At 38.5% G+C, this 12,502-nt stretch overlaps 2 protein-coding genes across 3 annotated transcripts in view; one reads left to right on the plus strand and one right to left on the minus strand.

Annotated features, from left to right (window-relative positions):
- On the plus strand, positions 1-11,607 carry LOC306846911 (tyrosine-protein phosphatase non-receptor type 23-like). The gene is made up of 20 exons (XM_079380606.1): positions 1-256; positions 907-981; positions 1,108-1,235; positions 1,351-1,427; positions 1,523-1,572; positions 2,240-2,371; positions 2,481-2,561; positions 2,672-2,797; positions 2,887-2,934; positions 3,130-3,186; positions 3,275-3,333; positions 3,427-3,506; positions 5,296-5,410; positions 5,527-5,592; positions 5,810-5,949; positions 6,217-6,522; positions 6,650-6,804; positions 6,943-7,094; positions 7,192-7,371; positions 7,624-11,607. The coding sequence occupies exons 1-20, from the start codon at positions 173-175 to the stop codon at positions 9,209-9,211; spliced, it is 3,699 nt and encodes a 1,232-aa protein (XP_079236732.1). The 5' UTR covers positions 1-172; the 3' UTR covers positions 9,212-11,607.
- LOC306846912 (uncharacterized protein) overlaps positions 10,828-12,502 on the minus strand; it is a 27,734-nt gene continuing 26,059 nt past the window's right edge. The window contains exon 6 of one of the 2 annotated variants that reach the window (XM_079380608.1): positions 10,828-12,228. In XM_079380608.1, coding sequence (XP_079236734.1) covers positions 11,938-12,228 — 291 coding nt within the window. In that variant the 3' untranslated portion in view covers positions 10,828-11,937. The remainder of the gene's footprint in view (positions 12,229-12,502) is intronic. The other variant, XM_079380607.1, reaches the window with a different exon arrangement.

The following is a 12,502-nucleotide window of genomic DNA, read 5'->3' on the forward strand; positions in this document are numbered from 1 at the left end:
GTACTTCCGGTGACGTATTTGTTGTGAAGAAGAGTCAAAGGTGGGAGCGTCAGGCAAGTTTTCGGAGCAAATCGAGACATAATTAGCTTCGTCTTTTTGGAGAATTACAAACAAATTGTATGAAATCGACAAAAACTTGTGTTAAGTTGAAATAGGACTTCGTGGTGGCAAAATGGAGGCCGTTCCCAGGATGCCGATGATTTGGCTGGAGCTCAAGGAAGCGGGAGAGTTTCAGTTCAGTCCCACCGTCAGACAGGTGAGATCCAGTCATCAGCTCCAGAGGACAATCCCTGTGCACTAAGTTACACTTTGAGCTCCGAAACTTATAAAAATGGGTAGTATTTCTGTGTTGTGATTTAAGGAAGTGTTTCTGTACAAGTTTACAAAAGGTTAACGTTAACAGAGTGGAAAGAGATTAAAAAAAAAAACTATAAAATTATTACAAGCCAAGATAGTGTTTTCAAGAAAACTAAATATTTTGATTAAAGTAAAACATAAAGAAAATATTGCGCAATAACTGTCCGCATTTTATGTTAACAAGATATTTAATATGATTTATCTTAAAAGATGTAATCTTTCCTGTATAATACTGCATAACAACAATGACTCAGATCTGTCTTGACGTCTTTAGCAACTAGCTGACTATTTTAACAAATGCTTTTAATGGTTATATTTCTTATATATCTTTTCAATAACAGTTAAGTTATTGTGAAATGGATATTTTCTGATGGTCTTTGTGCTTGTAAGCATATGGCCTGTGTAACCTGGTCATTTGAAAACCCGCACATTTGCTAGCCTTATTTTTACACATTTGCATTGAGCCAACACTAGGATGTTGTCTGATCGTGATGTTTTATACTGTATATTAAAAGATGACAACATACTTTTCCCTCTCTTTTGTCCCAGTACATTCAAATAAACTATGGTGAGAACCCAGGGAACTACAGTGAGGCACTGAAGAGGCTGGAGCAGCTTAGGCAGGTCGGTTAGTGGTGTGATCAGTGGGATTGTGGGAAATGTAGTTGCACACTGTGGCATATCGTTGCAGTTAGCAAGCAGTTTTAAAAGGTTGATGAAGATTGCACTGAAAATCTCTCTCATTCTCAGAGTGTGGTAAACATCCCGAGGGATTTTGAGGGTTGCAACACTCTTAGAAAATACTGTGGTCAGCTGCACTTTCTGCAGAGTCGTGTTCCAATGGCAACCGGCCAGGAGGCTGCAGTGCCTGTGACATGGTAAAACGTTGCAGTCGGTGCTCATTTTGATATGAGACTATACTTGCTACTGTCAGTATCCAAGATGTCTGGTGGTCATGCCATTATAGCTTTCCTGCTTTCTTTCTGCATGCAGGACTGATGGCTTTTCAGAGAGGAATGTCACACATGAGGATATTAATTATGAACAGGCTTGTGTCCTGTATAACCTGGGTGAGTTAAATGCAATCAAAGCATTAGCACAGATATTCATTATTGTAAATTTTTTTGCACATTAACTCCTCAACAATCCCTCTGCTGCATTTTAGGTGCATTGCACTCGCTGCTGGGAACTGTGGATAACCGCCTATCTGAAGAGGTGAACATGCACATTTACACCTCCACATTTGCAATTAGGAAATGAACAGGCAGATAGAACTGCTAAAGCACTTAATTTAGAAATATCAACATCTAATGTTAAACTGATACTGACTTTTATTTTTGCCAAAAAGTGGCGAATGGAATAAAATATATCCATAACAAATTATGTGAAGTCAGTCCGTTATAAATGTAAGATCTAGACATTGGTGTGTGATATTTACTGAAAGGAGAAAAATTGCCTTTGTGATTTTTCTAAGTCTCCTTTAACGGTAAAACAAATATTATTAGAATGTCCTGCTTTAAATTATTCTAGAAAAATGTTTTTACTTGAATTACATTAATGGTTATTTTTAATAAGTTTCTCCTGGGAAGAGAATTAGAATTGTTGTCAAATATCAATTGAATGATTGTATATAATTTATACATAGTTATTTTTCTTTATTTACTTGCTTTTGTTTCTTTGTAAATTATAATATTGTTAATTTATTGTGATTTATTAAAGTATTTGTAAGAGTTTGGCCATGAATATAGCCTTTAATGCTGATATATCATAAAATAATTGACAGATCAATAAATTAACAATTAGGAAACATTAAAAAAATAATATAAGTAATTAAAATTTCTCAAGCTAACCTTTTGTTCCTTTTTTGTGCTTATATGTTAAGGGGATGAAAGTGTCCTGTACGCATTTCCAGTGTTCTGCCGGGGCTTTCACTCACCTCAGAGACCATTTTAATCACAGCTACAGCTCTGACATGAGCAGCCAGGCACTCTCAGTCAACATCAGCCTCATGCTGGTAAACGCAAAGTCCACCACACAAATGCTGCGTTTTAATTTCCAACTTACTTAGGAAAATACACTTGATTCAGACAACCTCTATAACCTTTATATCCTTCTCTCTGAAGGCACAAGCTCAAGAATGTCTCCTGGAGAAAACTTTGCTAGACAACAGAAAGAGTCATTTAATAGCAAAGATTTGTGCTCAGGTAAGAAGTTCTGTACATAATATGCTCATCTATCAGGATAACAGCAGGTCTTTGATTTACTCTTGTCACTCACTTGCCACTATCAACACTAATGTAATGTCTGATTGCAGGTGTGTGGTTATTATAAGGATTGTCTGAGGGTGTTGGATAATTCTGAATGTGTGCCGGGAAGGATTCAGAAAGAGTGGAGAAAGCTCGTCAACATGAAGATCAGCTACTTCAGTGCCATCACACATGTGAGACCTCTACACTCACCATATGTCAATGCATTTTCATAAACTTGTTGGTTATTTTCATAAACCATACATAATTTTATTTTCATTAGTTACACATGGGAAAGCAGTATGAGGAACAGCAGAAGTATGGAGAAGCAGTAAGTACATGCTTGTGTGTTTTAACATGTTTCTTTTTGGAATTTTGAAGTGACGTGTGGCCAAGTAGTGTGACCCATACTCGGAATTTGTGCTCTGCATTTAACCCAGCGGTTCTCAATTCCAGTCCATCTCTGTAGAATATGAGGGTAATATCCTCTGATGACATTGTGAGGCCACCTGTTGTTTCTCCACAGGTCGCTTACTTTCAGTCCTCCCTGGACAAACTTAATGAGGCAATTAAGCAGAGCAAGGTAAAGATTCTCAAACACATGCACACAGATACACACAACCCGGTTGTTTATTAAGCACATTTACATGTTTATTCATTGACCTTTTCAGGGCCAACCGGAATCTGTACAGGAAGCTTTGAAATTCACAATGGATGTGATTGCTGGAAAGTAAGACTTTGAATGTATTATTATTATTTTATTATTATTATTGTTATGTTTTAATTTGGAGATAATTTTCACTGTACTTTCTGTCTGTTTCAGATATAACTCCGCTAAGAAAGACAATGACTTTATTTACCATGAGTCTGTGCCTGATCTGGACACATTGGCTGCAGTAAAAGGTATACTAGCAGCTCTAATATTTCTTTTAAAAATTATAATAAATTATTATTAGGATAAATTATAATAAATTTAAAAATCATTATTTTGTTCATGTTTGCTTCCTTTGGTACTGTCAGGGTTCCTATGGGGTTTGGAAAAGTATGGAATTTTATTTAAGTGTTTTCCAGGTCTGGAAAAGTATGGAAAAAAGAAAGCAAAGTATGGAAAAATATTTGTGTTTCCAGACTTTTGCACCTATTTAGTTTTTTATAATAGAAAATCGTGATTTTGAATAGAAATATTACCAAATGCTAGAATTAGAGACTTTGGCAAGATGCCAATGATAACAGTAAAGAGAAAAGAATGATCTAACCGCATGTCAGAGCATGTGATTATCGCTCACATGTGAAGGACCATAAGCGCCATTCACACAGGATGCACTTTTGTGTTGACAAACATGCGACGCGGGCAGTGGAATAGGTAAAACATGCAAGAAAATGGGAGTGAACTTTTTTTTAACTTGAGCGCAGTATTTTTAGACCGCCGTTTCATGCATGAGATGCTGCAAGAGACGTGAGCGCAACAGTCAGACACGTCCATGTTTACATAAAATAGACAATGGAAAAGCAGCGCAAGCGAATAAAAAACCTGTAAAGAACCACTACTGTATGTCTGATATTTGATGTTTGCATCATTGTGACAGGCTGAAAGCTGCTGTTGTTTTTACAGAACATGTATAGTTAATAATAGTCTACTGCTGTTATACCTTCAGTCATTTTGAATTTGAATTACCTTGACTTTTGAGATTTTAAAGCATTTTCCTCGGTATTATTTTTGAACACATAATATGTATAAGACAAGTTTGTACAAGATGTAGTTATAGTTCGTGCATCTTTTCTGCAAAGATATTTAACAAGTGATTTGTTTAACATTTACATCATGTTGACAACTTCATATGTGCTATTCTTGGAATAGAATTGTCTTTAACTAGAGGGTTAATAAAGAAAAAGTTACTTGAATCATGTTGTAGTTACATTTTCAAGTTGACTAGTTAAAAAAAAATCGAGAATCAGTCAAATCAAGATTGAAATTTTTTGCCAAATTGCCCAGCCCTTGTTAGAAGCATTTTGGGTTTCTTCACACTATATTCTTAGCACTGTATTACATAACTCAAGGACCTTTGCAAAAATAAAAAATATATACTTTTATTTATCCTTTTGTAGACTTTTATGTGCGCACAATAAACCATTAAATTTATCATATAGGACAATGCACACTGAGCCTGTTGTGCCATCAGCTCATTTCGCGGTGTGATTTCTTGGCCACCACAGACTATGCAGTACCAGTCTTTTTTTATAGACCCTTGAACTTGGCAAATTAAATTGGACATTAGGCTTTGATATTAGAGGTACTACCATAAGAACAGCAAACGTTTGAGCAGGTAGATCTGTTAATTCATGTGCATCCATGCTCTTGTTTTATTCATAGTAAGATGGCTGTGATACACAAAGGAAATAGGTTTTATAAAACTAGAAATTATGCGTAAGCATGCAGAACATTTCCATGCACGTGTGAATAGTTTATTTATTTATTTTTATATTAGAGACTCTGTATGTTGTCACTTCAAAATAAAAATATTAACAGATGACTACTATATACCAAATATAAGTAATAATGCTCTATGAAACATTTATGTTAAATATGGTTTGAAAATCTAGAGAGGTTTGGAAATTTGAGTCTGGAAAAGTATTGAATTTTGAAATGGAAAATGTGTAGGAACCCTGTACTGTTATGAAATCTGCCATGCAGGTGCATCGTTGGTGAAACCCCTGCCTATAAACCTAACTGATCAAAGTGTCACTGGTCCTGACCTCTTCTCTAAACTTGTACCCATGGCAACTCATGAGGCCTCATCCCTTTACAGGTCAGCTGGTGCATCAGGAACATGCTTTGCTTATGTTATTATAATGTTTAAAGTCTAAGTAGAAAGTTCATATTTGTAATTGTTCTGTCTTTTTCTACCCTTTTTCGCTCTCTTAGTGAGGAGAAGGCAAAGTTACTTCGGGACATTGTGGCTAAAATAGAGGATAAAAACCAAATCCTTGAGTAAGTTACTCAAAAACGAATACTGACTAATACAGGATATTCTGTCATCATTTACTCACCCTAAAAAAAAGTCTTTCAGGTTTCCAGGATTGATGAGCAAATAATGATTAAATTTCCTATTTTTGGTGAACTAACCTCTAAGCAAATCTACCCTGTGTGTCTATAGGCTTGTACAGTAGCTGAAATGTTTTCCTCTTTTCTCTCGTACTCTGTGCAGGAAATTTATGGAGTCTCTAAGCAGTGACTCTGTGCATAAAATAGACATGTTTAAATCTCTGCCTGAAGAGCTGTTGGAAAAATGTGCATTTCTCAGTGTACGACCAGACACTGTCAAGAACCTCGTTCAGGCCATGCAAGGTGAGAGTGGACACACACACACAAATTTAAAAATAAGGACAAAAACATGAATTTTGTGATAATTAAATGTGCATTCTGACATTTTGCGGTACGTTTCTTTTTTTAATCAGTCAGTCCAACGTTAAAACAAGAATTCTTTATGTAGTTTGTAAACTGTTGTCTTTGATAATTCTGAACAAATACCCAACAAATTCCTATTATCTACTATTGTTGTTTGAATTTTTTTTTTGATGGATTTGTTGATATTCAATTATGTGTGTGTTGCAGCACTATCTAATGTTTACACCGATGTGGGTTCATCTCTGGATGAGGTCCGTAGTGCCCTTGAGGAAGATGAGGCTGGGGAGAAGAGTTTGATGGAGGTAGTGGGGCAGAAGGGACTACCGACAAGGTCTGCAGTCTTTCAGGATATTCAAAAAGAGTTGCAGAAATATGAGGCTGCTCATCAGGCAGCCAGCAACACTAACACCGAGCTCCACAAAGCCATGAACCAGCACATACCAAACCTACGTCTGTTACAGGGATCTATTGAGGAACTCCGAAAGAGCCTGCCCCAGCCAGAACTCAGTCAAGGTAAAAGTGTTTAACTTTTAACTTATGCACATGTGCACTTACGCATTTAGAAGAAGGAAAGATAAATAGAAGTGATCTGTTGTGAGTCCATTCAAAAGATGTTGAAGATTATTTCCTTTCCTCTAAGATGAAATGTCATCCCTGCAAAAGATGAAGACTATTCTTGGCAAAGTTGATGAAATGCGAAAGCAGAGGATCTCATTGGAGAGCCAGTTTCGTGACCTTATTCATAAAGATGACATCACTGGAGTCCTTGTAACCACAGATCGTGCTGAGATGAAGGTTAATAACCAACTGAAACTGTTCAAAATGAATCGACAGCAGAGCAGCACAAAGAGATAAAGAAAAGGCAGTACAAATGACAGGACACATTAAAAAAATCTAACGATCTCTTTCCTTCTATATTTCTCTCTGCCTCAGACATTGTTTTCGGAACAGTTGAAGAAATATGATCAGCTGAAGGCATATATAGAACAAAACTTGGTTGCCCAGGATAACATCCTGAAAGCCCTAACAGAAGCCAATGTACAGTACGCCCCTGTCCGCAAGACACTCACGCTCACAGAGCAACAGTATGTGTTTGTGTATTTTCACATTTAAATAACTGAGAATTTTAAAGTTAGTATCTATTTCTGTAGCATTGTGTAAACCTCTCATTTTGTCCTGAAGATGGAACAGCACTGTGCAGGCCTTGATTTCCTCATTTGAGGCATATGAGGACTTGATGAAGAAGGCTGAGGAGGGAAAAGACTTCTACCAGGATCTGGACAAGAAGACCTCCACCCTGTTGGACACAACAAAGTCCTATTGCCAAACCAGAGAGAGAGAGCAAGTTGCTTTGCTGGAAAAGTAAGTTGTCTCAGGTGGAATATGATATTTTGAATGGATTAGTTGCTTTGCTGGAAAAGTAAGTTGTCTCAGGTGGAATATGATATTTTGAATGGATTTTGTATGTGAAGATATGAGTTAGTCTCTGTTTGGATTTAATCTGCCACCTACTTATCAGCTGAATTAATTAACTAGTAGACTATTACAACTCAATACTCAAGGTATTCCATGTCAGATTCCATCCATTTTTCTCACCACATGCTTTATCTGCAGGGAGATGGGAAAACGGCCGCCTCCTAGACCTGCTGCCCAAAACCCTGTGGTCGGCCAGAAAGTTGTTGGTCGTAGATTTGGCCCTTCCAGTCTTGAGTCTGTAGGTCCTTCTGTTGCTTCTTTTGAAGATCTCCCACAAGAACTACGAAGCCTCCCTCCAAATCTGAATTTGCCTCGAGTTCCAGTAGTTTCCAATCCTATTCCTCATGGTGGAACTCCTGTTAGCTGGCCACAAAGGGCAAACCCTTTTCCACCAACTCAGTTTCCTAACCCCCAGTTTCCCACTACAGATCCAAAGCTCAGGCAACAGTTGGCCCACCATCTCCCACAGGTTCCTTATGGCCAGCCCTCTGTACCTCTGCAAATCCCTGGGCCGTCACCCCAGCAGTTCCAGGTAAGACCTGCCCAATCGACCACCCCACAGGTGCTTGCTCAAGGGTACAATCCAGCTCTCTGGCAGCAAGGTGGGCATATTGCGGTTACAGGGGGTTATTCTGTGCCTCCACAAATGGGACAGATTCCCCAAAATTCAATTAGGCCTGGTTTACCAGGACAACCGCAAGTATCCTTGCCAAACTCTCTAGGGCAGCAGATGCCGACCGGCATGCCTCAGTCTTCCTCTGTCCAGCAGATCATACAGGGAGCACCATGCCAAAACTTTACCACCCAGCCTAGACAAAGCATCCCCTCAACCATACCAAGAAGTGCATTTCCTGGGCAAATCCTTCCGCCCTATCCACCTGGGCAAGTCCAGCCTCCAATGCCAGGCCAAGCACAGCAACAGTCTGGCCTTCCCTCAGGTTACCGGCCAGCATTATTTCCACATACCCAACCCCAGCTTGGTCCACCAGGCCAACTGACAGTGTCCCATCCTCAGGGTGCCCTCATTCCAGGGCAAGTTCAGCCTCAGTCCACTCTTTCCAATCAGTTCCACTCCGGACAACTTCCACAAAACAGGCCTCAGCCTTATATGAGTTATGCCGCCACATCTTTCCCATCTTCACAAGCGCAACAAATTCCTGCACCCCACCAAGTACATCCAGGGTCTCAAGTCTTACCACAGGCACCCTTGAGCCAAAATTCCCAAGTTCCTTTTGGCCCTCGTCCACTTAGTCAATCCCAAATGCAACCAGGAGCTATACCTCCACAAAGTAATGTGTATTCATTTGCACCAACACACATGGGCCAACAGACCATTCCATCTCAATTCAACACCATGTTTAATAGACCCGGGGGACAACCCATGTGCACGCCTGGACAAGCAGTTGCCCCAGTGATGGACAATCCTGTTCCACCTTCACTTGGCAGCACCCTCATACCGACTCCATCACCTGTTCAAGTTTCCACATCAAATGCTGCACCACCAAGATATGATTCCACTGCAATTCTGGATTCTCTCCAGAACAAGGTGGATAATCTCAGCATTCAGTCCCAAAATAATTCCCATGAAAACAACTGTGCATATGCAGTCAACGGTAGTCAGGATACCATGCACAGCGCAATCAAAAACGACGACAGTCAACAGGGGGTGCCAAAAAAGGATGATCTTGGTGATTTGGATCCTTTATGGTCACAACACAAAATCTGATGCCTGAACACACACAAATACTTGCCTTTTCTACATGGCCAGTACTAATACAAAATTGCACTATACTTTCTGTACCTGTAATTACACACTATGACTTAGCAAATGTGCTACAAGCAAATAGAAAACTGCTTTTGCACTGTAATTCTATGCAATCCTCTAATATTGTGTCTAATTTCACTCAATTAATTTATATTCCTAAATAGCTCTTCAGTTTGCACTGAGAATGATGACAACGATGATTACGTTGAGGAAGATTTGACTGGTTGTTTCTATGTTAGGATGTATTTCTCACTGTTTCTGAAACATTTTGATACATAAACTAGTTTAGTTTTAGTTCTTACATATAATTTTGTGAAAGTAAAAAACAGCTTTCTTTTAGCACTGTATACACCGTAACACAATTTTAATAATAAAAAAGCTGCTATAATTTCCAAACTAAACTAGTTGAAACCTAGTTGTTTACATGTCTACCTTTTATAGAGTTGTGTTATCTGCACTACACACCTAGATATGGAGTTGTTCACTTAATTAAAGCTTGGTCAAACTGTATAGGGAACATCTGGGAACAATCTTTAGGTATTTCGTGTACTTAGGGTTTGTTCCCCATGTCACATCAGTTTTTTTTTTCCTTACTGTGAAAAGTGAATTTTTACTATTCTGAGTCTGTCCTCAAGCAGATTCCCTATGCAAGTTTTGCGCCATGTATTCGTATTAGCAAACAAAATATAACAGATTATAGTGTATTATACAATTGACATTCTGTTGTGTGCTGATGTATCATTGTTAAGTGTACCACTGCCCTAATATGGCCATATGATGGTAGTGTCTGGTTGTGTTCTGTTTTAGGTTTGTCTAATATGAGTGTGTCCGCCTTTCTGCACGGGTTACTGGAGCTGTCTCAATTAAATCAATATGCTTCATTTCAATCATTCAAACTGGTATTCAGAGCAGTGTTTGTGCTTCAGGCACAAAGAACCACAGAATTACTACACGTACATCCTGCAGTAAATGTCTGTAAATAAAACAGGGATGCTCATGTTGAGTCAGGTCTTTTGGAGAGACTTCAAGTCTATTGCACATTTTTCCACTCTCTCTCTCAAACTGTACTCATAAACAGGTCATAGAGAGGATGATTAGGAGAAGAGGTCAGAAAGTGCACTCTGCAATGGGAAGTGACTGGAATCTAGTATTGAACATTATTGATGTATCTTGTTGCATGTAAACATGAAAAAGGCTAACCCAATACATGTTTGTTGCCAGTCAGAAATCTTTTTGTCTTAGTAGTGAGCTCAAGAGCCCTTTACTCTTTTATTTCAGCAGTCTGTTCATGCCATCCCTTGCTTTTGACTTGCTTTGATGGAGTGAACGCTGGGAGAGCAACTGACCCAGTTTTTCTTTGTAAGATGGTTTTGGCTTGAACAGAATAACACACTCTTAGCATTGAAGTGTTTTGTAGAGGACTTGATTAGAGAACATGGTATTAGTTTCGATTATCAGCATACATCCGTCAGTCTTCACATGCACACTGCACATTCAAGACAACTCTGAACTTAAATTTTGATACGTTGTGTTTTGTAAAATGTGTTTGATCCTTCCTGAGTCCAAATATTTTTTTTCCAAAACATATTTCTCTCCCAAAAATATTTCTTTGAGAGCTTTGTTCTCTCTGTAAATTTTCAAAAAACTATTTTCCTTCAAGATGCAACACAAGAAAAAAAAAAGATGGCTAGCTAACATTTAGCATGCCACAAGTGGCACTATTTTAATAAGCATAAAATTGAATGCCTACTTCTGTTGATTTATTGAATAATACAAGGTTTTACAAATTGTTAAATCAAGTTACATATACATATGCGTTGTTGTTTTTTTTTGGAGAAAGAACAAATTCTTAGCATGTAGGCTGAGCAAGGAACGAACACTGTTTTTCATGTTGAAGTACAGGACTTTTTTTTTTTGGCTCTCATGTTGTCTTTTGAAACGTTTTTCAGTAGAGAAAAAAAATCAAAGCAAGAGAAAAAAAAAATTGCACTTGGGCTCAGGAAAAATTCAATAATTTTTTTTCTACCATGAATTTTCCCTTTACAGTGTGGTTCTGGGATTCCATGGAAAATAGCAACCACAACTTGCATTGCTTTTTTGCCTTTTCAAAAATGACCCCATTTTGTCCAAGGAACCAATAACAACAATGTCAGATCTAAACAATTCTAAAAATCTTTATTCTTAGTGAAAGTATTAATCTAACATGAAAAACACACAAAAAGCACCTTGTTAATAATAATAGTTGTCAAGCTGTTTGTTTGCCCTGAATGTTTACAGGTTCCATCAATTCTGTGAATGCATGTGTATGAATATGAATGTGCGGTTTGACAAAATATAAAACATAAAACTTGGCACCATAACACACATCTGACATCAATGTTTGTGTACATCAATGTAATTTCAAAATGAACAGTTTCTTGACTTATTTTCCCTTTATATAGTTGCACAACAATTCTACTTCATCTCACCATTTATCATCTACTAACCTTTATTGTGCTGCTGTGTGGTTTTGTTTCTGTCAAGGCCAATGCTTTTAACCTGCCTCCCAATCCATGTCTTGTTCATCCACAAGACTCTCACTCATTGCCAATCAGAGTCTCTTAAATTTGTCACGGTCAAGTCGCATGTGGGATAAATTTGCCATTTCTTTAGTTGTACATCAGTCAGTGTTGAAGCTTGCACTGGTGTTAAGGTGTGTAGGCCGTGCCCAGGTGAGGGCTGGATGAGCCGGACAGCACTCCCGGAAGGGAACGTGTGCTAATGGGGCTGTAGCTGGGTTCAGAGCTGCGTCTGGGGCAGAGCTGGGACAGAGGCCTCTCCTGTACAGATCTGCCAGGAGGCCGGCGCAGCACAGGGGACTTTTTAGGGGATTTGGGGAGCTTGTAGAGAAAGACGTTGTAGTGCAGTGGGGGGCTTGTCTCAGGGAGCATTTTCACTTCTTTGGGGAGAAGCAACTCTAAGTCGATGGTCACACCACCCTGGACATATACACACATACAAAGGCACAGGTACAAGTACACAAGCATAACAACACAAACAGAAAAGAAAGAAAATAACACAATTACACAGACAAACACATGGTAAAGCCATACATAAAGAAAAAGCATAAAGAATTTAACAAATAAATTGATGACAACTCCCTCCCGGCACTAAAATTATTTAAAAGTCAGTGAATAGAGGAAACTATAAAGCCATTGTTTTGTGAGCATTATCGAGTGATTTGAGTGTTGACACCAACCTGGCACAAACTAT

The sequence above is a fragment of the Barbus barbus genome (assembly GCF_936440315.1).
Source record: "Barbus barbus genome assembly, chromosome: 27".
Classification (NCBI taxonomy): domain Eukaryota; kingdom Metazoa; phylum Chordata; class Actinopteri; order Cypriniformes; family Cyprinidae; genus Barbus; species Barbus barbus.